The 27,172-nt window shown below is 39.7% G+C and overlaps 3 protein-coding genes and 3 long non-coding RNA genes across 11 annotated transcripts; 2 read left to right on the top strand and 4 right to left on the bottom strand.

Moving 5' to 3' along the window:
• Window positions 1-81: 81 nt before the first annotated feature.
• On the bottom strand, window positions 82-5,577 carry LOC122526991 (ABC transporter F family member 4-like). Of its 5 annotated transcripts, none has more exons than XM_043650730.1 (8): window positions 5,283-5,577; window positions 4,662-5,015; window positions 3,962-4,224; window positions 3,692-3,884; window positions 3,149-3,288; window positions 1,804-1,961; window positions 1,539-1,725; window positions 82-955 (listed from the first exon to the last, which is right to left on the bottom strand). In XM_043650730.1, the coding sequence occupies exons 1-8, from the start codon at window positions 5,425-5,427 to the stop codon at window positions 332-334; spliced, it is 2,064 nt and encodes a 687-aa protein (XP_043506665.1). In that variant the 5' UTR covers window positions 5,428-5,577; the 3' UTR covers window positions 82-331. The 5 variants fall into 5 exon arrangements, with proteins under 5 accessions (XP_043506665.1, XP_043506666.1, XP_043506667.1 ...); XM_043650731.1 differs by having other exon boundaries at window positions 1,804-1,943; XM_043650732.1 differs by lacking the exon at window positions 3,149-3,288 and adding an exon at window positions 2,769-2,821.
• Window positions 4,509-6,118, top strand: LOC122526996. The gene is made up of 2 exons (XR_006306261.1): window positions 4,509-4,619; window positions 5,872-6,118. It is a non-coding gene; the product is annotated as an uncharacterized LOC122526996 (long non-coding RNA).
• Window positions 5,993-7,019, bottom strand: LOC122526995 (28S ribosomal protein S36, mitochondrial). 2 transcript variants are annotated; one of them, XM_043650744.1, is made up of 4 exons: window positions 6,719-7,019; window positions 6,563-6,617; window positions 6,310-6,470; window positions 5,993-6,151 (listed from the first exon to the last, which is right to left on the bottom strand). In XM_043650744.1, exons 1-4 carry the CDS (start codon window positions 6,740-6,742, stop codon window positions 6,134-6,136), a joined length of 258 nt encoding a protein of 85 aa, XP_043506679.1. In that variant the 5' UTR covers window positions 6,743-7,019; the 3' UTR covers window positions 5,993-6,133. The 2 variants fall into 2 exon arrangements, with proteins under 2 accessions (XP_043506679.1, XP_043506678.1); XM_043650743.1 differs by having other exon boundaries at window positions 6,310-6,479; window positions 6,719-7,001.
• Window positions 7,020-7,255: 236 nt separating this feature from the next.
• On the bottom strand, window positions 7,256-10,119 carry LOC122526990 (heat shock protein 83). Its single transcript, XM_043650729.1, has 2 exons — window positions 9,969-10,119; window positions 7,256-9,604 (listed from the first exon to the last, which is right to left on the bottom strand). Exon 2 carries the CDS (start codon window positions 9,602-9,604, stop codon window positions 7,454-7,456), a length of 2,151 nt encoding a protein of 716 aa, XP_043506664.1. The 5' UTR covers window positions 9,969-10,119; the 3' UTR covers window positions 7,256-7,453.
• Window positions 10,120-11,715: 1,596 nt separating this feature from the next.
• LOC122526988 lies at window positions 11,716-16,891 on the bottom strand. Its single transcript, XR_006306259.1, has 3 exons — window positions 16,621-16,891; window positions 13,692-13,926; window positions 11,716-12,223 (listed from the first exon to the last, which is right to left on the bottom strand). It is a non-coding gene; the product is annotated as an uncharacterized LOC122526988 (long non-coding RNA).
• A 328-nt stretch (window positions 16,892-17,219) lies between these two features.
• Window positions 17,220-26,723, top strand: LOC122526989. Its single transcript, XR_006306260.1, has 3 exons — window positions 17,220-17,230; window positions 25,349-25,354; window positions 25,925-26,723. It is a non-coding gene; the product is annotated as an uncharacterized LOC122526989 (long non-coding RNA).
• The last annotated feature ends 449 nt before the right edge of the window (window positions 26,724-27,172 follow it).

Raw genomic sequence — 27,172 nt, 5'->3', positions numbered from 1 at the left:
TCGATTTTTATAAACATATTAGGTCTTTGGCAGTGCTTAACCAAGATCTATACCATGTAATTATTTTTTAATCCCTTTTTACTATAGTCTGTAAATTTTCAAGATTGGTAAACACTGATTTAGTTAAACATTGTTATTATAGTTTTTTCTTTTTATTCTGAACTGTCTTTTCATTATAAGGCAACCCATTATTTTCATTATTTTCATTCTTTAATTTGCGCTATTTCACTTTCCTTTCAAAAATTTTTACAATTTCGTTGTTTTTACAACCGTTATTATCTTCTGATTTTTCATATTTGTTGTCTCTCACTAATAAAATGAGATTCATTTTTTATATATTTTCTCTATTGTTCTGATTTCTCTCTTGTTTGCCTACCATTTCTTTTTCTTCTTCTTCTTCTTCACTTTCTGTCATTTCCTGTTCTTCATTCTCCTCATCTTCTTTTTCTTCATCCTCACTTTCTTCCTCTTCATTTTCTTCTCCTTCCTCCACTTCCTCTTCGTCTTCCTCCTGCTCTTCTTTGTTATCTTCTTTTTGGTTTCCTTCTTCATCGTCCTCCTCCTTTTCATTATCCTCTTCATCTACTTCGCCTTCTCCTTCAGTATATTTCTCTTCTGCTTTTTCTTCTTCTCCATCATCAGATAATTCTACTTCTTCTTCATCTTCTTCTGTTTTTTCAATTTCATCTATTTCCATCTTGTTTCTTCCTTCGTTTATTTGTTCTTGTTCATTTCTAAACCTTTCTTGTTCTAGATATATGTCATGCTTTTCTTCTTCTTTGTTTACTTGCTCTTGTTTCACTTCCTGACTTTTTTTCATTTCATCAATCTGTACTTTACTGGCATCTACTTCCTCTTTTTCATCAGCTATTCTTAATAATTTTCCCATATCTTTTATGTTCGAGACTGTTGTATCTTCTGCATTTTGTATTTCTCGATCTTCTTTTTCAAATTCCTAAAGTAATGGTACGATATTTAGTATCTTCATTTTTAGTATAACATTATAATGTCTAAATTATATAAAGAAAAACATATAAAGATTGTATTCAATCAAGTGTAGTAATCATAAATTCAGAAAGAAGTAACTAAATGTAAAATGATTGTATGAATTTAAACAGTTTAGGCGAATAATGTATGGTATTTTGTAACAAAGTTATAAATTAATTATTCAGTTATTCATATGTTAGTCACATAAATATTAATATTTATAACAGTGAGAAAAATGCGATATATGTAATGTGTACATATTTGTTCAAAACTAATAGATTAATAATTTATTTAGTAAACAATATAAATTAAATATTAGTTCTTAAAACAAATCATAAATTAGTAATTGCTGTTGCACAATAGCATATTAATGTTCCATTTATGTAAGTAATTATTCGAAAAAATAATTTATACATCCTACCCGTGATCTGTCATTTTCATGTTAAGTAATCTGTACAGAAGCAAATAATTAAATGAATGAAAGAATCACCAAATAAAACAAGGCTCCGCAGATTCATTTGATTCTGTTGGTAATTCTAATATTTTCTTACAGCTGCATTTTGGTCGAGACTGATGAGAGAGAGGGTCATTTTGCCTGAAAGCACAACAGGTGCCTCTACATCTTCTTCTGCTTTTTGAGCTTGTGTTTCTGAATCTGTTACAAGTAATTCACACTGTGGAGGAAGTGCACCTTCTAAATATATTGGTTTTGGTGGTGTCTTTTCTCTCTCAATATGACTGAAACAATTTCGTTAGAATTATTAAATATACTATATATTTCAACAAATGTATTTTTTCTCAAAATATTTTCTTTACCTTTGTAAAATTGGAATTATAGGAGTAGTAGGTCTACTACCCTTACCCTCGCAACTAGCTGTCATTTCCATACCCATGACTTTAACAGTTGGTGAATGTTCCACATTTTCTACTTCTTCATCTGTTGTACTATGTTCAGCCTGGACAACGACATTGTCCTGTAAATTAAATAATACAAATGAATAAATTTATGTACTATTTTTTAAAAATAATAATTGAGCAATTTCCAATAGAAAATAAATATAATATATAAATAAATATATTAAAATAGTTAATACTTATAAATCACTAAAAAATATGTTTCTCTTTTTTAAATATATTTTAAATGTATACAATGTAGCATTTAAAATATACACATTTTACAACAAAAAGTTATTTAAAAATCATGCTATTCTATAAAAAAAAAATTGTAATGCAACAATAACTAAATACTCTAAATAATGATAATTAATTTGTAAGCATGCATTTAAATTATCAATTATGTTTAAGCAATTTTAATATGTTTTAATATGGTTTGCCACATAATAAATACAATGAAACACTGTTATTGCAAAATTGATTCTTTAATATCAGAATATAAAAGTATCTGAATGTACATAGATTACATTCAAATGATAATATTTCGCTAATATTTATTTATCGACATGTCCGAAATTACCGAAATTACCAACAATTATTTCATTAAAAACAATTTCCATCGACAATATACTTATCACTATACCATTAACAATACATCTTTATTCATAAACTCATATATGAAAATAATAATGAGGAGAATTATAAAAATTATTATAACATATACATTGTTATATTATCCATTAACATAAATTATATATATGAACAATTGAAATGATTGTTGGTGATTCAAATATACGAGATTCATTACTTGTGGGAAAAATATAAAACAAACAATTTGTCACAAACTGGTTACTCTTGTTAGGTAATCTTTGAGGCAAAGAATATACCTTAGGTGAGCGATCAACCTCTGCCAGGCCTTTGGACTTTGGAGGCCCATCTACTATTTAAATGTAAAAATAAGAACTATAAATTCTACCATTTATAATACATTTAATGACTTAAATGCTTTTAACGAGTACTTCACTCAGCTAAAATATGAGTATGCACATTTTTATGACGAATGTATAAAAAATGATCAATAATTTAAATATGGTTATACAGAAGCATTGGAATATAAGAAAAAGCAAAATGTCGAAGATCTCGTAATGAATATGTATGTACAACAGGAAAGGTAAAACTTGAAACGCAATCAGAACACAACAACGTGCACATTTCTAAGGACTAAAGAACTGAAAATTTAAATTGTTTCATAATTAGTCTAGTAAACCTTGAGTTCTTGTTGTGGGCTTGAACTATGCATAACTGAACGTGATATGTTGCCCATCTGAACAACAATTCTTTCCATGGCTGCTTCCGTCTCGACCAAACGTCGTCTCAGTTGATCTATCTCTATGTCTCCTGCCGCTTCTTGTGTTCCAGCATGTATAACATTACCAAACGTGTTCAGAGAATATACACGAGTACTTACAATATTTTTAATTTTAGTCTAATTTTTCTTTCCTTTTTTTTTTGTTTTTTTTTTTTTTTTTTTTTTTTTTTTTTTTTTTTTTTTTTTTTATTTTTTTTTTTATTTTTTTTTTTTTTTTTTTTTTTTTTTTTGTTAAATTTTATGATATAAATACGTGTGTGTTCTAATTGTGCAAACCTTGCATCATGCAACACCATTTAAAAATCTGATTAGATACTCAAAAAAACATGTACCTTATTTTTCAGTATTTCTTTAAAGGAACTAGCTTTCAAGGAAAACACTGCATTAATGATAATGTAAATCAAGTGTTGTGAATGTGTTTTAAATACTTAAAGAACTTACGGTCTTTTAATTCCTCTATGGTAGGAGCAGGCCTTTGTGGTGATGGAGATCTTTCTTTCTGATAATGCATTGTACCACCAGTCATTGCAGTAGCAAAAGCTTCAGGACTAAATACCATTCTTCGAAATTCTTTCTCTGCTGTAGCTCCTGGATATTCTGAAATAATTTCACTATCCGAATTTTTTCTCAGCACCTAATAAAATAATTTGCAATAAGGTATTATAAAATTGAAACAAAGTTATTTAAATATCCAAATTTAGAATGTTTTACCTTTACGATTGTATATAAGAAAAACAATACAATGCCCAAAGTATATAATGGCATAATAATACCCATAGTACTACTTCCTTTTGGTGCAGGAACAACATGCCCTGCACCTCCTAAAGGTGGTCTCATTTTTGGCACAACATGATCAGGTCTCTCTGCAACTTTTGGTACAATATGAGAAGAAGGTATAGTTCTACCACGTTCTCTCAATGCAGGATGTAAACCACCTGCATGTGGAGGTGTACTTCGTTCTTGTTTTATAGTATCTAAAAATACAAATATTATTTTTTAAAGTATTATTTAAAAAACACATATAAAACAAACAAAACTTAAAATGTTATTATAATTGTAGAGTCTATAAAAATAATGTTAGTACACTATCATTTTATATAGTGATAAAATCTGTTATATTTAAAGTTATAACTATAAGCCAAATCTATCTTCTCCATCTACTCATCTCTAGTTATATTTGCTCTTCTGGCAACTTGCCAAATAGAAGAGATAACTCGAATCTGCTTTCCATATATAATTAGTTTAATAATATCAAACGGGCACTCTTTATTGAAAGTATAATTATTAGTTTAGTCAAATAGTAGTATTAAAAGTTCAAATGATGTAACTATGTTAATAGCAAATGAAAGCTGTGCATGCTTATTAATAGGTAATGTTAAAAATTTTGAATAAAACCTTGTATAATTCTTACTGTGAGGCATTAAAATATGATTTCGAATTAAATGTGGAGTTCCTAGTTGAGAAAGAGGTATACGAAAGTGTATTTTAAGACATAGGGAACTATTAAACGATCTGATCTCTTCTAAAACTTGTTTATAAGATTTTCCCAGACGTTCCCTTTCAGCAAGAAATGTAGATAAATCTATACCACATCTGGCTAAAATTTCTTCTCTACACAAATTTGCACTTTGTGGTGTTAATTTTATACTTTTCAAAGCATCCCTTACTCTTGAATCAATTTGATGATGTTTCAGTATATTCTGACATATTTCATACATTATATCAGCAGCAGTGACATCGCTTTCAAAAATTACATCGCAGCATGCTAACAAACATTTAAGAATTTAATTCATCGTCAAGAAAAAAAACAACGTGTCAAAACCATATTTTATACTTTCAAATAATTAGTTAGAAATATAAAATTTTAATGCTACAAGAAAAGAATATTCTCGACTAACTTAATTAATTTTAAAAATTCTATAGAAATAAAATTTAAAATTTAAAGTTTGGACTTAGAAAATTTTAATGCACATGTGTCACGTGTTTCTCTTTATTTTCATTTGAAGAATGAGATATTTTGATAAAATCTTACCAGAATTGTCCGACGTATGATGTGGATTGACAGATGCTGTTAGCATTGGATAAAAAATTTTCGGCCATAATACCGCAAAACACCCGGCTACAATCGCTAGGATAAAAATCGTCTTTCTTGGACCGAAATCCGTTATTTCAGTCATATTCGTAAATTCGTCGTTCGTGTAATTCTCGCAATTTCGATAAAATGTAAAATAACTATGGATCGTTCACTAGCACGTCCAGGGATCGCAAAAGTAGATGGAAGACACAGCACACTGTCGTCTGCTATTTCTGTCATGGAACAGGGCTGTGTCTATTGACTTCTATTCTCAAAATATTTTCTTATTTACGCTTTATAAAATCTATTCGTAGAAAGAAAAAATAAAAAAGTACAAATTCAAAAGTAGAAATCTTTTTGATTTGTTATATTTAATTCAATAAGATAATTCTGCATATATAAAGAGTACTTAATATAAACTGTAGTAAAAAAAATTTGATACGTCTTATATTTATATTTGTAAGCTGACTAATTTTTAATTATAATACTATGTATCTATATACAAATATTTAAACAGAATAACGTAATGTTCTTTTTTCTTATACAGGACCACTATTCTGTTATAAGAATAAGCCAAAAAGCAAGCCAGAAATAGCAAGTTTTGGCAATGACACATAGGCAAAGGGAGACCTTGTCTGATAGATGATAAAAATATGTACAATTTATAGTTCATTGTTTTGTTGGCATTTATTTAAAGGCATTTAGAGAATTAATTACAGAAAACATGAAATAGTAAAATGATTTAGTAATAAGTATGATTTAGTAAATAGTTCTATAGCTGATAATATCCTATACATTGTGCAAGGAATTTATTCTGGACCGCCTCTCTGTAACACAAAAAGACTCATTCATTAGAAATTTTTTCTTTTTCTCATTGCACACTGATTTCAAGAAATATTACGTAAATTCACTTATATTTCAATAATTTATATTCTATGTGAATGACTAGTTGCTTAAATAAATAATAAAGTAACAATATACTTGCATTAATGTATGCAATTTCTTTCTCATCAAGAGGTCGTCTTTGAAATCGTGGAGGAAGATAAATATCTTCTATCGTTGGTAAAACAACTACATTAGGTCCTGTTGCACCAGGACTTTTCTGTGACACAGTCGGCCCTGCTTGCACAGATGGTGTAGCTGTACCTGGATGAGCTAACCAATAACAACGATTTCAGTCGGCTTTTTTTAACTGAAACATTCGATTATATTCAATAACTTTGACTCGATATTATTACCTCTGTTAATTCCACCTTTACGAAATTTAATCATAGGCACATGTGGTTTTACTACCTATTAAGATTTAATTCTTATAAATTGACAAATTTTTATGTTACACGCATATATTAATATAATTTTATACTTTTTTTTCTTAATTATACCAATACACTAACCTTCCAACCTTTACTTGCCATCATAATTGTTCTTAAATGTTTTTCTACTGTCTTAATCGAAGATCAAATTGTTTTTGTAATAGAAACGTTTTTCAATCACTTTAAAGCTTTGAGTAGATGGCGTGTTTTGACATATTTTCGCGAGCACGGAATAATCGTCCGATACCTGTGTGAAACCAATTTGTTTTGCGAAGATAACATTAATGATATCGCCAGGAATGAATAAGCAACTTTTCTACTTAATTTCACCTAAGTATATTTAAGTATATTTAGTTTAGTTCATGTACTTTACACAAGAGAAACATGCAGTACATTAAAATTTACCAAATTTAAATACTAATATAGGTTATTTCATTTAGTATGCGACATTAAGGAAGAAATGGGTATCTGTTTTATCTCCATTTTCGAAATTCGTGAAATTGCGGCGATTATTCACTTTTCTCTAGCTACTTTTTGTCTATATATTGTAATTTTGTTATTGTTATATTTTTTTTGTATTTAGTATGATATGATAGTAAAAATACACACAAACATATATACATATCGTAATAAATTTTATTTTATTATAAGTAATTTATGTATTTGGCATCAAAAAATTTCTTTTTGTATCATACAAAACTGTATGATACAAAAAGTGGAATTAGATAATACCACATAAAACGTGGCTATTTCAACAGTCTTTTAATGATTACAATGTTTTCATTTACACATTGATATCACATTTAGATCTTAATCTTAATCTACTTCTTCCATTCGTGAAGTATCTTCTGTATCTCCTTCCACAGGAGATACTTCTTCAATTGTTTGCTCTTCTGGTGCAGATTCTTCTTCATCAATACCAAGTCCTAGCTTAATCATTCTATAAATTCTTGCCGCATGAACCTGTGGTTCATCCAATGTAAAACCTGATGAAAGAAGAGCTGTTTCAAACAACAGAATTACTAAATCTTTTACTGCTTTATCACTTTTGTCAACTTCTGCTTTTTGACGAAGAGTATCAATAATAGCATGATCAGGATTTATTTCAAGGTGTTTCTTTGCTGCCATGTATCCCATAGTAGACGTATCCCTAAGAGCTTGAGCTTTCATAATCCTCTCCATATTGGCAGTCCAGCCATACTGCGAAGTAACTATGCAGCAAGGAGAATCAACCAGTCTGTTTGACACCACAACTTTTTCTACTTTGTTATCAAGAATGTTTTTCATTATTTTACATAAGTTTTCATATTTTGCTTTGTCCTCTTCTCTCTTCTTCTTCTCTTCTTCATCCTCAGGAAGCTCTAATCCTTCTTTGGTTACGGATACCAACTGTTTTCCATCAAATTCTTTCATTTGTTGTACTACATATTCATCAATTGGTTCTGTCATATAAACTACTTCAAAACCACGTTTTTTGACACGTTCAACAAAAGAACTGTTCGCAACTTGTTCTTTACTCTCTCCAGTAATAAAGTAAATGTGTTTTTGATTCTCTTTCATTCTGCCTACGTAATCTTTAAGAGAGCAAACTTCATCTCCAGAAGATGAAGTGTGATACCTCAAGAGATCTGACAGTTTACCACGATTAGAACTATCCTCATGAATACCTAATTTAATGTTTTTGCTAAATTGTTCATAGAATTTCTTATAATTATCTTTGTCTTCTGTGAGTTCTTCAAACAATTCTATGCATTTCTTAACAAGGTTTTTACGAATAACCTTTAAGATTTTATTTTGTTGAAGCATCTCGCGAGAGATGTTTAAAGGAAGATCTTCGCTATCAACTACTCCTTTCATAAAATTCAAGTATTCTGGAATCAACTGTTCACAGTTGTCCATAATGAAGACTCTTCTTACATACAGTTTAATATTATTTTTTCTCTTCTTATTTTCAAATAAGTCAAATGGCATACGCCTTGGTACAAAAAGTAATGCTCTAAATTCTAATTGACCTTCTACAGAAAAGTGTTTAACAGCCAAATGATCTTCCCAATCATTTGTCAATGATTTGTAAAATTCACCGTACTCTTCTTGTGTTATATCATCAGAATTCCTAGTCCAAATTGGTTTTGTTTTGTTCAGTTCTTCATCTTCTGTATATTTTTCCTTGATGGTCTTCTTTTTCTTTTTCTTCTCTTCTTCTGTTGTCTCTTCAGTTTCATCTACATCCTCAACCTTTGGTTTTCCATCATTTTCTTCCTTTTTTTCTTCTTCTTCAGCTTCATCCTCGCTCAGTTCTTTTTCACGCTCCTTCTGTACTACTAATTTAATTGGATAACCAATGAACTGAGAATGTTTTTTTACAATTTCCTTAATTTTACTCTCTTCTAAGTATTCCGTTTGATCTTCTTTTACATGTAGAACAATCTTTGTTCCTCGTCCCAATGGTTCTCCAGTATCGTGTCTAACAGTAAATGAACCACCAGCACTAGATGCCCACAGATATTGTTCATCATCGTTGTGCTTGGAAACAACAGTAACTTTATCTGCTATTAAATAGGCAGAGTAAAAGCCTACACCAAACTGCCCAATCATGGATATGTCTGCACCAGCTTGAAGTGCTTCCATAAAAGCTTTAGTGCCAGACTTGGCAATTGTACCAAGATTATTTATCAAGTCAGCTTTTGTCATACCAATACCAGTATCAATAATGGTTAAAGTACCATCATTCTTATTTGGAATAATTTTTATAAATAATTCTTTGCCATTATCAAGCTTAGATGGGTCTGTCAAAGACTCGTAACGTATCTTATCAAGAGCATCACTAGAATTTGAAATCAATTCTCTCAGAAAAATTTCCTTATTAGAATAGAAAGTATTAATAATCAGTGACATAAGTTGAGCAATTTCTGCCTGGAAGGCAAAAGTTTCCACGTCTTCTCCTTTTGTTTCCATTTCCATTGACATCTGCAATAAATATTTAAAAAACAATTAAACAATTTCACGAACTTATTTTTTTTTAATTTTTGAAATGCTTTTGTAAAAATACCTCGTGGTATTATTTTTTCTGACGTATTTTACAAAAGCATTTCATAAACATGTGATATGTACCACATGTATAATAAAACACTGTACTTTGAGTGATACATAATCTTTTTTAAGAAATACAAAAATATATTTTCATAAATAAATTAATGATTTGAATTAAAGGAAAAATGTAATAATAGAAATACTATACTTCGTGTAATTTAATCAAAATTTTAAATTTGTAGAAATTTAACAATTAAACAATTTAGTAAGTATATGAATTTTATATAAATTTACTAAATACCTTTTTTTAACCAATCGATTTAAAATTATATCTTGAGATTCAGTCAAATATTAAAACACACAGAGTTAAAACACAGAAATGAACAAACACACTATCGAACACCTGGCAGTTCAATAAATGGACTCGTGCGACGTCTAGGTTTCTCTTTATATACTCGGCAAAATTCTAGAATGTTCTAGAATGTTCTAGAACATTTTATTTATTCTGCCCAGTTCACATCCGGTAGAATTTAAATTTATCCCAATAATCTTTGATCAATAAATTTTTTTCACTTTGCTACTAATATCGTTCGCCTACTAAGAAATAAAAATACATAATTTCCCTTCGATCGAATATCGGATTGCACGCTGCATCTTGCAAAATTGCACATTGGTTCTTTTTTTGCTTAGTGTAGTACTTCCGGAATTTGTTGCGAATTGAAGAATCGAACATTATTTTTGAATAAATCATTCTTATGTCGACGCTTTTTGTTAATTAATCATGATTAAATTGAAGCCTTGGTGCTATCAATCAGTATGCAAAATCGGAATATATATCGTTTACTTGAAATGGAAGTTATCGGTAATTATGTCATCAAATTAAGCTAACTCTCTAACATTATAAAAAGCTATTAATCATATTAAATTATTTAAAGAAGTATTCGCTAAGTGAGTCTTTTTTTCCCAATTAATTCTTTTCGGATTTTACCTTTTTGATTGTGTTTGAAAAAAATCTTTTTAATCGTTTCAAAAAATTCTTGGCGTAATTCTTTATGTGGTTGAGTTTCTAGAAATGACTTGTTCTTTGTCATTTGCATTTATATTGTAGTTTTAAGAGAAATATTTCATGAGTCATCATATGTTCGTTGCAACATTAGAGTACTAAGAAATAGATTACTAATTGATAAATTAGATCATCGACAAAATGATACAATAGTAATACAAGGAGTGAAGTGTAGCATGACTTTCTTATTACATATGTTTCTTTTAAACGTTTTCATCGTTGAATTCCAAGTAATTTCAGTAACGGTACGTCGACGATGGGAAAAGAATTTGTAAAAACCGCCAAATTCGGTCGGTATCGATTCCTACTTACTTTTCTTTGTATTGGAATATGGCGCCCCCTAAGGTTGATACAACTAAATCAATTTTGTATTTAGTCTCCGTTAGAAAGTTATATCTTACCAAGTATTCATCTGGTGTCATAGTTTAATTCGTTTCTCTTAGGTAAGCGTAACTTTGGTTTACAATTTCGAGCTTCTTTTAATTCGTTTAATTACAAGATACGAAAAGAGTTTAATTTATCAGAGTATATCTTCAAATTTGGCAACTGGTGAGAATAACCGTTTGAGCATAACCGTTTTTTTTCTCCTTTTTTTATTCATCTGTAATCGTGTTTATTTTAATACGAACTGATCAATAAGGCAATGTCCAAAGTTTGATAGTCAATATTTCTCGGAAATATTTCACGAAACGTGGCCACGAAATATCGATGTTTGTAAGTTCGGAAATGTTCTTGATAGGTAATCGAGTCACGTGGCAATGACATTTCTAGTAATTACAAATGCCCAACTCGTAGATTTTCATGCAGATGGAATACAGAAATGTTCGAAGCGCGGTTATAGGCACGATCTTTTTTTTCGCTCATCGTAAATTCTTCTATGCATCGTTAATTCTTTCTTTCATTGATATGGTCAATAAATACAATTCAAGTAGGGATTGTTTGGGTTTTGCAGGAAATTTTTCTTTTTTCAAACTTCACATTTATTTACAATAATAGACAAATGGCAAATATTTATTATACAGATTATTCGTGTTTCCGTTAATTCTGACGTTCGCTGATCACCGAGCGGTAACGACGAAAACGAAAAACGATGAAAGAGCGGTGGAAGTTGATATGGCGAGGAGCTTAACTCCGGTAACCTAGCTTTATGATGTCGAATAATACTCATACAGCTAGATAACCAAAGAAAATGTCCGCGCCAAGATCTTCTTGTTGCCTCTCTCGACCATTGAAATACTTGCAGTGGTAGTTCGTCCTGCCAGCCAATCAAACGATCGGTGAATCGAAAACCTGCTCTGCCGGCAGCCAATCCGACAATCGTCGGATCTCGTCTATTCGTAGAGATCGTAAAAATCGGTGAACGCACACACGGATCGATACGTCTAACGTCTGTTGATACAAGAAGAGCGTCGTCTTCCTCCTGCGCGAGAAATCGCTATTCCCCGGTTGCAGATAATGGCATGCACGTGTCGTCCCCGTTGGTGTCCCCACTTCTGTAACAGAAAGATACGGTGAAATCGGAAACACGCTTTAACAACAATCGTCCCTTTGTCGCCTTAGCCACAAATTGATTGATATGCACGGCTTTTGAAAAGTGAAACACAACCACGTTGACATTTCGGAGTGAAAGTCAGCCGATATGAGAGAGAGAGAGAGAGAGAGAGACGCGGGCCTCTCGGGTAGAGAGGATAAGCCAGAGGCAACGAGCGTATATCTGGAAATTTTTCCATTCGTAACTACCAGGCCAAAGTCATTCCTCCTGAAAGCACCGAAACGCAGAGAAAGCGGTATCGGGGGCATACACACGGTGGTAACGTTTTCGATTAAACGTGCGCTGCTCGCACCGAGTCGTTTCGAGTGAAACGTAAATGGTCGAAGAGACGAGACGTTGTACATATCGTTGCGTCATAATTACTTTGGTTCTGAGCCGTGGCATCTTGCGGTATCATCGAGCTTCCTGATTACCATTTCCGACTGACTGTTTCGCGATTTGAACAAAACTTATGCCCGGAGAACGCCAGCGGATATACGGAGATCAATTCCCGATCCCGAGTTACATTACGCGTTAATGTTCAGCTCGAGCTGATTGAATACACGCTACTAATACGACGGTCGAAAGTAATTGTGAACATTCGCGCTCGGGGGGAACTTATCGCGCGGTTTCTACTCGAGAGTCGAGCGATACATATTAGAAAAAAAAGAAATTAAGACAACTCGACAACTCGTTGATTGCATTATCGATTGTTATCCAGAACGCGAGCGAAATATTTTTTTTCCTTTTTTTCTTTTGGAGGACCGCAGCAACGGTTTCTGATTATCCAGCACTGTGCTTTTCGGTCCGGTCAACCCGCCAGTAGACCAGCACAGTGTTTCGTAAGAGCTTCCATTTGGAGAAAGTTATGATCTCACGCTGCAGTGCACGCGTGGCTGGATTCTATTTTATCATCAAGCTGTTCGGTGCCTCCCGCACTTCCTCCCGTCTCTTTATCTGCGCAACTTCTCAATCTCGATATTAAATACGTGCATACGACCGTGAGAGTAGAACGTGCATAAATTTCCCGAGAAACCGACGTCTCGGCACAATGAAAAAAAATCGGACACGTTTTGTCAGTAATTTTATATTTAAATAACACGCTTATCGAATCTGATACGAACGCGGCGAAATACGCCAGTTTCAGCAGCGTTATCGGATTTCGCAACAGATAATTCGTAAGATTACGACACGATTTTTACTACTTTCGATCTTTCGTTAACATCCACAATTCTTGAGAATGTAAAATACTCCTCGAGAAAGAGAGAAAAAAGAAAACAAAGTCCTTAACGTTTTGTTTGAAATCGAATCGAATGGAGAAACGCGCAAGCATTTTATCACGAGAGTGAAAGTATAAAAGATCCGTATTAAAGAGCAAACGATGAAAAAAGAAGAGAGAGAGAGAAAAGGAAAAACCGTGACGCACTCACCTGCGAAACAGCCGATTCATTTCTGATTCGTTCTCGTATCGGGCGTGCATCGATCGAAAAGATTTAGCCCCTCGATGATAATCCCCGACTTTCTAACGTTTAATTTCCTTCATTATTTCGTTTTTGTTTCTATTTAAAAGGTGCTACAACGACAGAGGCGGCTGAGATTTCTAGGCTAGTCCGCTGCTGCTGGAATGACTTATCCGAACCGCCAAGTCCATCGTCACGTACATACCTACGGCAAACACGGGTGAGTATCTATCTCTCACGATAAGCCGGCCTTCGATTCATTTCTATTTGTTTGTCACGATTGTTACAGTACAACCTATGCGCCTACACCTCCTGTGTCTCCTCTCGCGAGAGACGCTAATATCGAGAAACAAGATCCACGGGGCCACGAGAAGAAACGATGGCTTGCTCTCCAAAATCTCTCGTAAAAATCGGCGAACTTGCGGAAAGCTATTTTCGGCGTCAAGTCGAGTGACCAAGGCCGATCAGTTTAACAATCTAATTAACAGTTTACGATTTAATTAACAGTTCGGTGTCCAATCGGGATATTGGACAGGGTCTTTGCACGATACGTCTTTATTGACTTTACGTTTTATCGAGAACTTTTCTGTTGCGCCGGTGAATTCGTTGCGCAACTACGCTACGGGATATCCCGGTGCGTGGCCGGTACGCGTCGACACGCGCATTTTCCAAATCACTAACTTACCCCTCCAGTGGGAAAATCGTGACGGTGCTCGGTGGACAGAAGTTTCGCGAAACCAACGGAGTTGAACGAATGTGTATGTGTACGTACGTTCCCCGCGGTAGTAAATTCGTTTCCTAACGAGGCCGGTTTTCGATCGGCGACTACCAATCGTTTACGCAAACACAGCTGCACGAATACTCGAGACAGCCGGGGCTAATGTCGCTTCACTTATAATCATTATCACTTCGTGGCGTAGTTATCGAGCTTGATTTAATTTCCCTGACGCGGTTGGAACGGGGTCCCTCCCCGAGAAGGCGCGACAAAAAAGAAAAGAGATCCTCGAGGTCCGCGAGAAGAATAGGATTTTCCTCGCTTCGCTTCTTAAAATATCTTTGCCGTCTCCTACTCGCGATTGACACACCTCCGTGGAAACTAGTTTCCTTTATTTGCATTCTCGTGCGTTTTCGGTCCAACGAAAAATAAAAATGGTCGCTCGAGAAACGAAATTAAGCATTCGAGTTCGAAGAAGATTAAATTGAAAGATCTTAATGGAAATTCCGTTGGATCAGAGTTTCCAAATATCAAAGAAACAGACAACCGAATTGCAGCCGAGAGTGCCGAAGGAATTTTCCTTCTTTTCATTTAAATATTTATACGATGTAACTAATGGGAGGGAACGTTGCGGTTGAAAGATACCTGTCCTGCTATTTACCTAACAAAACGGTTTAACTTACGCAAATTAATTTACGATCGCCGAGTGCGTAGTCGTTTGATTTTATCTCGGGTAACGTAACGTACAATTGGCAGAGTTGCCAGGCAAAGAGGAATTCAGAAGTCCCGAGCCGAAAAGCTCCGAGGAGCTGTTTCATTTCACAAGGAACCGGTTTTTATTCGACGGCCAGCTCGGACCCGGTTTTAATCGGTGTCACTGGCAACGCGAATCGAAGGATTCACGGCTCGGTTCCACGTACACGCGGCGCGGTCGAACGCAGGTATGCATATGTGCGTTTTATTTCTCGGTCGCTCGCTCTACCGTGCAAATCTCGAATGCATTCGCCGGCACGTTGAAGATTGTTCGCGATACAGGCTTCCGCAGTGCCATAACGCTATACCGCGTCGCCGTGCGCCCGCGCCAGCGCCGATCCTCGTCGTGGCTGTGACGCAGAAATTTTTTTTACTTCTTGGCGGGCAGAAAAAAGAAAATGATTCAAACAGGTTGCATGGAAGACGTATGGAATCACGTTCGATTGAAATTTTTTCTTTTTCTTTTTCTTTTTCGAAGAGGAGAACGATCGTCGAAACTGAACTGTATTGAACGTCGTGGAAAAGTTGTGCTCGACACTGCGGTCGATACGCATAATTAATTAGACGTCACGGTTATGATCATATGTTCTCGCGCTAATACCGGTTTGAAGGTGAGAACAGCATCGAATTAGAATTGCGCGGACAAGAGCTGTGTTTCGCTGGCTCGCGGCGAACTTTGGAAAACGCCGGTTCAAAGTTTCGGTCGAGTTTTTGCGAATCGATTTTCAGGTATTCTCGCTCGCGAAGAAATGTGTGGAAAGGAAAGACGATGGCGAGAGGAGGGTTTCGTGTAAAATTTTGGAGCGCACACATGGGAGAAGAAGAGGAACAAAAGCGTTCGAACGACGGCTATTTTTCCACGGTAGGCAGATACAACCTGTTGCTAAGAGGGCCGAGGAAATTCGCACGCGAAACGGTGCGAATCGGCAACGAGCGGTGTCGGCTCGGAGTGGCTCGAGGAATCGAGCAAGAACAAACGCTGCACCCTTGGAACTTTTAAGTTTTGAGCCTTCTAATGAAACCCGCGAAACACGATGAAAAAAATATGAGAGAAGATAGAGGGAACAGTTCGGACACCGCACGAGGAGAGAATGACCACGTTAGGGAAAAAACGGGCAGCCGAGAATTTAATCAACATGCGAACGCGGCAATGTTCGTGTCGACCTTGTTAGTCAAGTTTACCCATAGTCAAACGAATGAGCTTTAATTTGAAACTTCTCGCACTAATCTCTTCTGCTTTCAGGCTAGAGAGACTATTGCCTACATGGAATTGAATTTCACTGAAATGAATTTGCTCTACGACTGGAAATCTGATTGAAAATCGAGCTCGGAACTCGGTGGGGGAGGTGCAAGTTTTAAAAATTAAAATGGAATGGAATCTCGACGACGTGGCTATTTCATTTTGTACGAAAAGAAGAGGAGAGAGCGTACCTGTTGCTCGGTATCGAGGACACGGTGCCGAGTCGATACGTGAATTTTAAGTCCGGCTACAACTTGCTCCGTCTTACCAAGGGCACATAGACTCGAATCGAAAGAAGAGGAAAGAAAGGAGTCACACCTGGCGCGGTACGAGATGAGATCACTACCGCACTCACTGATCAACTGGCCCCGCGCCCCACGTCCGGGGCCGCACGCACCTTTCGCGTTACTCCTTCCCCCTCATACTCCAGAACCTAGAGCTTGCTGCCCCCCTTGGGGCCTCTTCGGCCCCTTCAGTCCCCTTCCACGTCCTCTTTACCTCTTCAGCTTCGCTTCGAGCGCTCATTGGTCCGTTCAAATCGACGTCATGACGTCACCGAACCGAACTGCCGGTGTACATACGAGATTCTCTCTCGATCGAGTCTTTTTCTTCTCTCTCTTTCTCTCTCTCTCTCTCTCTCTCTCTCTCTCTCTCTCTCTTCCCCCCTCGTTTCTCCTCGTTCGCTTTCTACCCCGCTCCGTTTCGCTCCTTACCGCTCCTTCTCTACGTGGGATCTTCTCTTTTCTCTCGTCTCTTCTTTTCCCCTGTGTACGTGTGTGCGTGTGCGTGTGTGTGCTCTTCGTTCGGTCTCGTCTTTCCTCGAGTCGACTACCTGTCCTCCTACCTATATACATCCGTCTTCTATCGTTCTCTCTTCTCCCTCTCCGGTCTCTTCTCCTCGTTTGGCCGACTCTCTCTCGAAGAGCATTACCGCGGCATCCCTGTCCTTCTACCTGGTTGATTCGTTCTTTATCGTACTGCCTCGTCTGCTTTTCCTCGCGCCGTCATCTCCTCGTTCTCCTCTCCGTTCCCTTCGTTGCCGAATACTTTTCTCCATGGTTCGCCGGAGAGTTGCCGATCCTTCCACACGGCTCGTCCTCCTCCCCGTGTATTTCCCCCCCGCCTCTCTTGTTTCTTTCGTTTTACAGGTATCCGTTGACCCGCGCGCTTCTTTTTCAACTTTTTGTCCTCGAAGAGATCCCCGGCGGCTGATTCTCCGTTACCGAGGGCCACGTTTTCGTTTCGAGAGAGCGGCCACATCTCGCTCGTCATTTCGTTTTTCTCACTTTCTTCACCGCGTCAGCGCGAAGGCTCAAATTTCCATTTCCACTGTCCGAGGCTCGAGGCTCTCCTCACCGCCGGCCTATGGCTTGGCCGCTGTGGTCGCTTTAGACGTGGTGTGCGTCGACGACTCTCGGAGCCGAAGCATTCGAAGGCGGCGCGGATCCATTAAGGCGAATCGGAGTTCCTTTCCTCCGCGGCTGTACCGGTCGCCGGCCGACGAGATTGTCCGCAAGACGGTTCACTATCCAGTGGTTACCGCCACTGCCACCGCCACCGCCAACGTCGTCGCCACAACGGAGCGAGAGTAGCCCGCCAGGTATATACGGAGACAGAAAAAGGGAAAAAAGGACGCATTCCAACGGCTATAGTCGGTCCATAACGATTCCTATACGTTGAGAGTGCACAACGGACAACCAATGACCCCTCTACCGATCTCTCGCGCCTCCTCCTTTTCCCTCCTTCCCACCCTTCTTCTTCTTCTCTACCCTTTCACATCTTCTCCTTCTCCTCCTGTTCTCTCTTCTCCGTTTTGCACGATTCCACGTGTCTCGTCTCGTCTCGTCTCGTCTCGTCTTGTTTCGTTTCGTCTGGTCTCGTCTGGTCTCGTCTCGTCTGGTCTCGTCTCGTCTTGTCTCGTCTCGTCCTCCTTTTTCTTTCCTCTGTCTTCTTTTTCCATCTCTTTTCCTCGCCTTGTCTCTTTTCTTCTCTACTCTCTCACCGGTCGTTTCGCCCGCGTATCTGTCTACGTACGTTTACCTGTACACGTACGTGTACGCCGCGATCGAGGTGAAGGCTCGACCTCGTACGTACCTCTCCTACGTAGAGTCGGCCTGTCCTCTCGTTTTTCGAAGAAAATTCACCACGTCACCACAATGATCGCCGGCCGGCCAGTCGAATATTTCTCGAATGCCCGAACCGCCTCTGTTCTCGAATATCCTCGCTCTTCCCCGGCTCTTCTCCGGCGTTGAACTCGTCGTCTTCGCCAACGAAATCGATCCAATCTTCGCTACCTTGACATCGACTGCGTGTCCTAAACCCGATCGCGCCCGAACTGTAATTAAAACAAGTCAGTCGTGGTTCTCTTCGTTTCATTCGATCTTCTCGTCGGTCCTTATCTCGTCGAATCTATTAGCAATGGAACACGAGAATTCGCGGGGAAGATTCAGTGGTATACATCGCGTGGGAATTCCGTGCCTGCCTCGATGATAGACCGCTTCTTCTCGATTTTTTATCGTTCGTTCGACATTCGTCACGACATTCTCGAGTAATTTATATCCTTCGCTGAGAATCTCGAGAGATCCAACAATGGTTTTTTGATGTCCGTTACTTCAATCCAGATACGTTGCTCTTATCACAGAAGAATCGCGACTCGCAACGTCTGTTTGTCGCCATCCGCGTGCCTCACTTGCTAATTGGCGGTACGTGACGCCGAATGTAAAATATATTTTCAGCCTCGAGTTTAAATTGTACGTTAAGCGAGACGTGCCACGAAAATGACGGCTATTTCGGCCACCGCTCGTTGTTTCAAGGTAATCGGTCCTTCTTTTTTTATTTCTTTATTTCTTTCTTTCTTTCTTTCCGTACACTCGACTGTTTAGTCGAATGGCGTGGGGCGAGTAAAGGCCCACTGAAAGTAACCCATAAAAATAATTAGTTCGGCGGGAAAGATTTCTTTTCCGTCTTTACCTCCTTTTACGTGCAAACGCATTTATGCACCCTAAAAGATACGCCTCCTTGAACGGCGTAGAATCGGTTCCGCTGTCTGAAACTAACGTCCTGGGAAGTTCCGCGGCCACACGTGTCATCCATTTTCAGTTTGTGGGAAAGGCAGCGCCGTGACGGAAGGCATGTGCACGAGCGGGTGATGTACAATCGCAATTTCAATGTTGTTAAAGGTCACGACGGGAGACCGATCGACCAACCAGGCCCGGTGCCTCTCGCGAATGATTTTCGAAAATGAATTCGGCTCGGTCTCTCTCTCTCTCTCTCTCTCTCGAAAACGTCTGCCTCTTCAATTTGCTCGAATTTTCCTTTCTGATTTCCCGATTCGACGGAAATTCTCGAAGTTAAATTCTGTTCGTTGTTAAAACAGCGGTGAACAAAGAACCGACGAACTTTCGGGCCCCAACTTATTCTTGGAATGTTATTGCAACGTTAAGCCGTACGTGACGCTTACGTGAATGAAATTTTGCATGCGTATCGGTTTGCCTGCGAGTGCCAGGACCTCGAAGGTCGAACTCGATATCGGCATCTCGACTGTAGCGCCGAAAATCTACTCTTCACGTTCTTCGTCAATCATATTTATTCGATCGTATCGATGATCATATCGATCGTATCACCTATTTCCTTCAATGCCACAAAAAAGATTATTAAAATTAAATTAAATAATTATCCGCGTTCAGAACGCTATTGTAAATCACAAGCCTGGCAAGAACGAAACAAGCTTCATTGTAATTTGTTCGGACGAAAAATCTGTTTATTAAAATTTCCCGACAAAGAATTTCCTGGCTTAGTCGACCACCTGGTCAAGGTCGATTTTTATTGTTCGTTTCGAAAAAGGATCTTTCGGTAGGATCGGTACTGTTATATCCCTCTGTCCTGGTAACTCACCTGCATCTGCCCAGATACAAAGCTAATTCAGCCCTGCGTACAAGCGTTGGCGTCACGAGCTGACGCCCTTCGACTTCCGCCGGATGTACGCCGTCCTTGCTTCGCCGTTCCTCCCGTTTTCCTTGCGCACACCTGATTTTTTACTGTCTCAAATCAGCCACTTGTTTCACTCCGTCTCGCGACGCGACAAACCAATCTCGATTTCAGAAAATTGTCCGAGAAGAATCACATTTCCTCCGCACAATTATATTCGTCGAATTACAACGAACTCGGAATACATAAACTGTGAAGAAAATAGGTAAACAAAATTTTAGTTCCGTTCGAACGAACGTAGATTCGAAATTTCGCCATGAAATCTTCCGATTTTTATTCGAAACACATCTTGAGACTTTCATTGTGCGTTACAACGATACTACCGATTGAAAATACCTGACTGAAAGAAAATTCGAAATACACCATACTCCATAAACGAGAGGTGACTAAAAAAGCTTCGAAAAAGAACCATCTCGTGTATTTGTACAACCTTTTTTTCATCCTCGACAGACGATAGAGACTAGCCACAGAGAATGCTTATTCGCACATTTCGAGAATGAAAGAGACTCATTGCGATTACACGGAAGAGTTGTAGAAGATTTACATGATGGACACGCGTAACTATCGACGAAAGCAATCTGAATAGACGCAGAGCCGTTAATCGATCAGACCTACAGGAAGTTGCGATAGATAGATATATAGATAGAGGAAAACGGTTTTTACACGGTGAAATTATTTTACTAGTTTGCTCTCGTTTTCTTCGTCTATTTCCGCAGTGAACGACACAAAGGGAGAAGAATCTAGAAACGTCGAGATCGTGCAGAGGGATAAAAGCGTTTTTCCCTGATTGGACTCGAGAGGAGATTTCGTTCGGCGGAAGCCGCCGGTAAAGCTCGAACCGTTGGCACCGAAGAACGGCCGTTACCGAGAGAAGACTATAGAAATCGGTTCGCACCTGCCTGACCCGGTAAAAAGAAAAACCTACCTCCAGAACCCCCGTGAGCCCCGAGGTCCAAAGTAAGTTTATGGATGTCTCGCCCCTTATTCGTGACGGCCCCGGCACAGGTTTCGAGTTTAGAGAGGTTCCCGACGCTCCCGTATTTTCTTATAGTCGGGCCGCCCATTGTCGCGCGTCCTTCTTTTCTCTCCGTGCCGATTCCTCCCGCAAATATTTCGCGTTTCCCTTGCGCATTTCTCTCGATTTTTCCACTTAGCCAACTGTATAAAACTCCGCGTTTTATGGATAAAAGTCGATCTCGAAGGAACGAATTTTTACTTTATACGCGATTTTCGTATTTTTCGCGAACGCAAATAAAGAGACTGAGCTTAAACGGAAATCTATCTCTGCAAATTGTCCATAAACGCATAAGAAAAACCTTTAATACAAATTGGACAGTTGTAAATTACAGCATAAGTTACTAAAAAATATTAAAAGACTGACGAAGTTTGAACTAATCCGGAGGCACAATATTGTACAACGTTTCCTAGATAGGAGCGTACAGTTTAAGCGGAAATAACATCTGAGAACAATCGACGAGGTGAGGATTTAAAAAATAAATAGAACGCAGGGAATATTCGCACTCTCTGCTCGATACTTCCTCCAAATTGTACCCGACCCAGTCTTTTACCTTTGTAAGATCGTTTCTCCGCGTCTCAGGTAAAAGTTCGAGAGAGCCCTTCTATTTTCACGATCTCTTCCCCACCGAGTTGTCGTTTCCTGTTTCATACGTGGCGCGCTTGAAAACTTATCTTCGAATACGGCCGATCGATCTGTTAAACCTGTCTCGAAAAAAGATCTCGCGCGGCGGGATGGAAGGGGGATACACACAGCTTCGACGTCGAGCGAGCACGTCGATAGTTTTACAAGAGAATCTGGCCTAACGTTTTCTAAGCGATACCGTTCCACATTTCCATACGATTAGGAATCTGAAAGGCTAATCCCGCAGGTTAACAGCTTCATTCCGCTCAAAGTCGACCATCCTCGAAACAACGTGCGGTCGATCCAATTCGGAGCGTGTCTTTTCTTTGATTTCTCGCCAGACGACAGATTTTTCTGCGTTGCTCTCTTCGCTGCTCGTCGACGTTGCCGAGAAATCGACATTGCGGTTGCGAGTCCGCGAGTGTTGAAGTCTCCGAACGACCAGATACGTAAGGAATGTGTCTCGCACGTCGCTGCGACGGTCGCTCTTGTACAATTTCTCTTTCCGACGTTCTCTCGGCCCCAACTTCCAGATCGTTCGATCGTGCCTCTGAGGAAAGGATGAATGGCAAACGCGTAGGAAGCGTTCAGCGCCAGGAAGGAGAAGGAAAGTTATTTTCGGTTGATTCTGGCGGCAAAGTCAGCGTGTGCCGAACGGAAGCCCCCGGGGATGTTTCAAAGAAAAATCAAGCTCGTTCGCTCGTAGGGAGAGTTCTCCAAAGAGTTTCTCCCGTGAGTGAGCGAGTCTTCTGCCTCAAGAGAGAATGACTCGAGGCAGAACACCGATGATGTCATCGGTCGGCGGATACTCGCGCGCCTACGCTTTTCTCTCCTACCTCAGTACCAGTTTCACCGGCGGGGATACCGCGTGTGCTCGTTCTCGGAGCCTTACTCTTACACACGAATATCCTCTGCCTCTTTATTGCCCCTTTTCGCTTCTCTTCTCTTCTCTTCTCTTCGCTTTGCTCGTTTCTCTTCTTTCCACCGCCTCGAGGCCTCTCTACACTTCGTATTGTACGAGGACGAGGCGAGCGATATAACGTGCCGAGGACATGCTCGATTCTACCTTCATGCCAGTCTACATTGCCGGTATATACCGGTTATGCAGATGGAGCTCGGTCTGGACCCCTTCGGCAAACCTTCCAACAGAAAATCTCGTCTTCTTCTTCTTCTTCTCCTTCTTCTCCTTTTCTCTTCTTCCTCCTCCTCTTCATCATCATCATCGTCATTATCGTCATCGTTATCGTCATAGTCATCCTCATCCTCTGTCCCCAAGTCTAGTCCTTCTTTTCCTCGTTGTTCCCAGTTGTTCGCTTCCTTCCTCTCGTTTTTTCTCCTTTCTCCTTGTTTGCCGCTCGCACGTGAGCCGTTGTCGTGGTCCTCCCGTCTCTATCACACAGCGAAGAAGCTGCTTCGCCTTCCTTACGCGCGATCATCCGAATATATATATATATGTACATATATACCTACGCTCGACTTCTCTCCCTCGTTCTCTCGGCTTTTCTGCTCTTGCCCTTCGCGCTGCAGCCTCCTTCTTTCGCGGCCGTTAAAACGGTTAAGGCACTATGCCACGGACGAAGAAGATTGCACAGCTTTCTCGAAGCTATTTGCAGACGGATTTTTTCCCCTCGAACAGGTATTCCGGCCTGATAGCCGGCAAAGCGCGTTTGAAAATAAAGAACAACCGTGCGTCGATCGATCGATCCACGGTTGAACACGATTTAAGCAATCGCGCGGTTATTAGCTGACCGGTACAGTTTCCTTCGTCCAATGTTTCTCACGCTTTTCTCTCAACGCGCAGGAGGATTTCAATGAATTTTTCCGTTCGAACGCGACCAAAACGGATAACGAGCCGGACGGACGATGCTATTTCGTTGGCACCGTATTCAGAGGCGACAAATCCTTTTTCGGGAGTACAATAGTTCCGTTGATCGCGGGGGCAAGTCAACTTCGCGGTTGAAAGAACCGCGATTAAATCGCCGCCATCCACCGTCACCCGTGCGCCTGTTTGCCAGTGCCTCGTTAAATCGACACGACTGTCCCATTCTTCTTAGCGGACCCGCCGCTTTTCAAATATTCTCTCCCGAAAAGAAATCCGCAATCGAACAGAGCAATTAAAAGAAGAAAAAGGAAAGAAACACTGCTCGGCGTTTCTTGCTTCGTTCCTTTGGCGATTGGACTCTGGAAAATTTTTGTCGCGTGAGTGTGTGACATTTATATTCACGGTAGCGTTTCGTTTCGAAGAAACAGAAAGTTCCGTGTCGATCGATCGACGCGAGTGAAACGCACGGTCGCTGCGTACAAAACCTCTCCTCGAAACGAAACACTTCCAGGTTCGGGTATCGATCATTGTCTCCTCTAACGGACGTGGAACTTTGGTTCTGTGACGGCGTCACCGCGACCGCGATTGTTCGCCGCAATCTCCTTAGGTAGCCGCGGATTATTCATTGGAAAAATCAGGCAACCAGCGACAATGTTAACCAGTCCTCCTCCGTTTCGTAATATCCCGTAAGCGAACGACCATAGAGCGCTTGCGTACTTGCGGGATGACAAGATCTACGAGAACGTTCAGGCCGCGGGAGTAATTCGACTTTTCTTGCCGGCGTGATTTGCAAATAAATTACGAGAGGATGTCGTACTTGAATGTTGATCGTTGATACGAGAAGATTGACAGTCGGTCGGAAACGCGACGAACGAGGAAACAAGGCGCGCGAGAAAGAAATGACTATGAAATGAATATTAATAAAAGAAAAAAATGACCGGCGTCTCACGCGCACGAGTGTTTCCAATTTATTTGTTGATACCAAAAACGTGAGTTATTGTGCAAATAATTGCCGTGGCTGTCTACGCTTGTCACGGAGGTAAGACGTGCTACTCGGGACGATTGCGACTTGGCAAACAGGAGAGGAGAGAAAGAGAAAGAAAGACGGTGGTCCTTTCCACCGAAATTCGAAGGAAACGTTGAACAGAGCGAGACGTAGTTTCACACCGCGTTTATTAACAAATCTCTTGCTTCGTTACATTACTTTATACATTTATTTCACTTCCCTCCGTGTCTCCTTCTGAATTTCGCTCGTGTTTGTCGATCATCTTTGAGCCTCGAGTAGAGAAGCGTTTATTTGCCAAATAAACGTGGAAATCACATGATATTCCACGAACGATGCTCGAAGGCTTTCGAATGCGCGAAACGTTCGTGGAATAAATTTAGGTGGTACTTGAGCGGAAAGCTAATCCACCAGGCCACGACCAGTTGCGAAACTTCTTTGAGTAACGTCGCGAAATTTTACACGGAGCGACCTGTACCGGTTCGCCGGTTTTCGATCTTCGGATGCAAACGCAACGCGGCGAATCGAGACGCGACTCCTCATAGAGGAGATATTGCAAGGACAGAGACCTGGGGATCACTGGAAAAATATATAATTGCGTGTAAGTAGCTTGCGCAAACGTTTCTACGGACAATCGAGCGCGCGAACGATTCCTGGCGAACGTTTCTCGAGAACGGCGAATCGTTAATGCGACACGGTGGCATTACATGCGGCGAGATTGCGAACCGCATCAGCTACACGCATCTTCTTAGGGCAGCTCGTCGTATCGTCGACGGATAGCCTCGTAGTTTCCGAGCATTTCCATCAGCCTGCTGTCCGTACAGGGAAATAATCGCAGGCGGTAGAGTTGCAAATACCTCGGTACGATTGCGACAGATCAAGATAGACCTATATGCGATAATATACGCGGTTTCTATCTGTCTAATCGTACGTTTCGAACGCACGAATCGTGCTAGTTTCGCAGCGTATAAAGGATAATACCGATATATATATCGATATTGTTGGATGCATCGGGAAAGTGGACGTGGAATATTAGGGGAGCAGCGCAGGTACTTGAAAGCGGGAACGTCGAAAAAACGGCGCTCGCCTCGATTACAAATCTCACGGCGAAGATGTCCGAAGATAGCGAAAGAATATTCGAGGCACCCCAATGGGGCCCATTAGGATCCAAAGGTAGTTGGGCCAGTCCTCCTATATCTGACTGTCCTTCTTTCTCTCTTATTCTCTCGATGAATCCATGGTAGAGGAGGCGGGGGATGGTTGGCCGGTCAAGCCACATTCCGTTGGCCAACCGGCTCCTTGGAACCCTTCCTCCCCCTCTTTGGTAGACGGTTCTCTATATACAAGCTCTCGCCTTCTTATGCACCACTACGATATGTGCCCACAAGACCACCAATATTATTTCGACTAGACAGCGGCCGGCTCGACGCAACCTTGTCAGAGAGCAATGCATAGGTATCTGCTTTCACGGAGTGAAACGTTACTGGGAAGAAAACCTCAAAGGTCGAGTTTAACACGCGTACTGCGTGCCTGCTCGCCACGCTGCTCTTCAATTTGTAATTTTCGACAAAAAAAAAAAAAAAAAAAAAGAAAAAATAGAAGACAACACGACGGCGTCATTTCACGATCCTCTTCATCCTTTTCTCGTCCTTTAAGGCTCTACGTCAATTTCATTCGATTCGATCCGTTCGCGATCACCCGTTCGTTCTTCTTGGCCTATTCTTCTGTACTTACTATCTCTCTCAGTCTAATTATTCTCGAGTAACGTTCGGACTTTTGCTATATACTCAGGATTAAGTATCAATTCCACGAATAATTCCTAGTCGATAGAAAAATGGATAAAAGGTCGAATTCTCGTTGGTTCGTCAAACCTCTCATTGGTAAATGATAATTTTTCTTCTTTTTTCTTATTTTGCTCGCTCGAATCGTTTGAAATTCGGTCGCCGATTAAAAATAAAAAAATCGAATCCAGCATACATGTACGAGACTATATTATATGTACGACATTCGAGATGAACGAGAATCGGATCCCGGAACACCATGAAAGTATAGATATTTCGAGCAAACGATGTCGCCATACGATCGTGGGGTCGAGGTCCCAAGGAACGTTCGAGAGATCTCCCGCGAGAGAATTCGCCCACGTAGGGTGCCGTAAAAGTTTGCTTCGAATCTGCCCTCCACCAACCGCCTTCGCCGCTATCATCCTCCCAACCTCTTCCCCTCTTCCTCCATCGCTTCTCTCAACTTCTCTTTCGTCTTCTTCGGTTTCTCTCCTTCTTACCATTTGTCCAC

The sequence above is a fragment of the Frieseomelitta varia genome, unplaced genomic scaffold, assembly GCF_011392965.1.
Source record: "Frieseomelitta varia isolate USP_RPSP 00005682 unplaced genomic scaffold, Fvar_1.2 scaffold_206, whole genome shotgun sequence".
Classification (NCBI taxonomy): domain Eukaryota; kingdom Metazoa; phylum Arthropoda; class Insecta; order Hymenoptera; family Apidae; genus Frieseomelitta; species Frieseomelitta varia.
This window is presented reverse-complemented; position numbering and strand designations above follow the sequence as displayed.

Bases quoted from the DNA above. Each gene is read 5' to 3' on its own strand.
- LOC122526995 (XM_043650743.1), bottom strand. From the start codon at position 6,742: ATGATGGCAAGTAAAGGTTGGAAG. The intron at 6,618-6,718 runs GTTAGTGTATTG...AAATCTTAATAG, and splicing joins TGGCAAGTAAAGGTTGGAAG to GTAGTAAAACCACATGTGCC. The intron at 6,480-6,562 runs GTAATAATATCG...GTTATTGGTTAG, and splicing joins TAAAGGTGGAATTAACAGAG to CTCATCCAGGTACAGCTACA.
- LOC122526990 (XM_043650729.1), bottom strand. From the start codon at position 9,604: ATGTCAATGGAAATGGAAACAAAAGGAGAAGACGTGGAAACTTTTGCC.
- LOC122526991 (XM_043650730.1), bottom strand. From the start codon at position 5,427: ATGACTGAAATAACGGATTTCGGTCCAAGAAAGACGATTTTTATCCTA. The intron at 4,225-4,661 runs GTAAGAATTATA...TTGTATTTTTAG, and splicing joins TCATATTTTAATGCCTCACA to ATACTATAAAACAAGAACGA. The intron at 956-1,538 runs GTAAGAAAATAT...CCATTACTTTAG, and splicing joins GTCTCGACCAAAATGCAGCT to GAATTTGAAAAAGAAGATCG.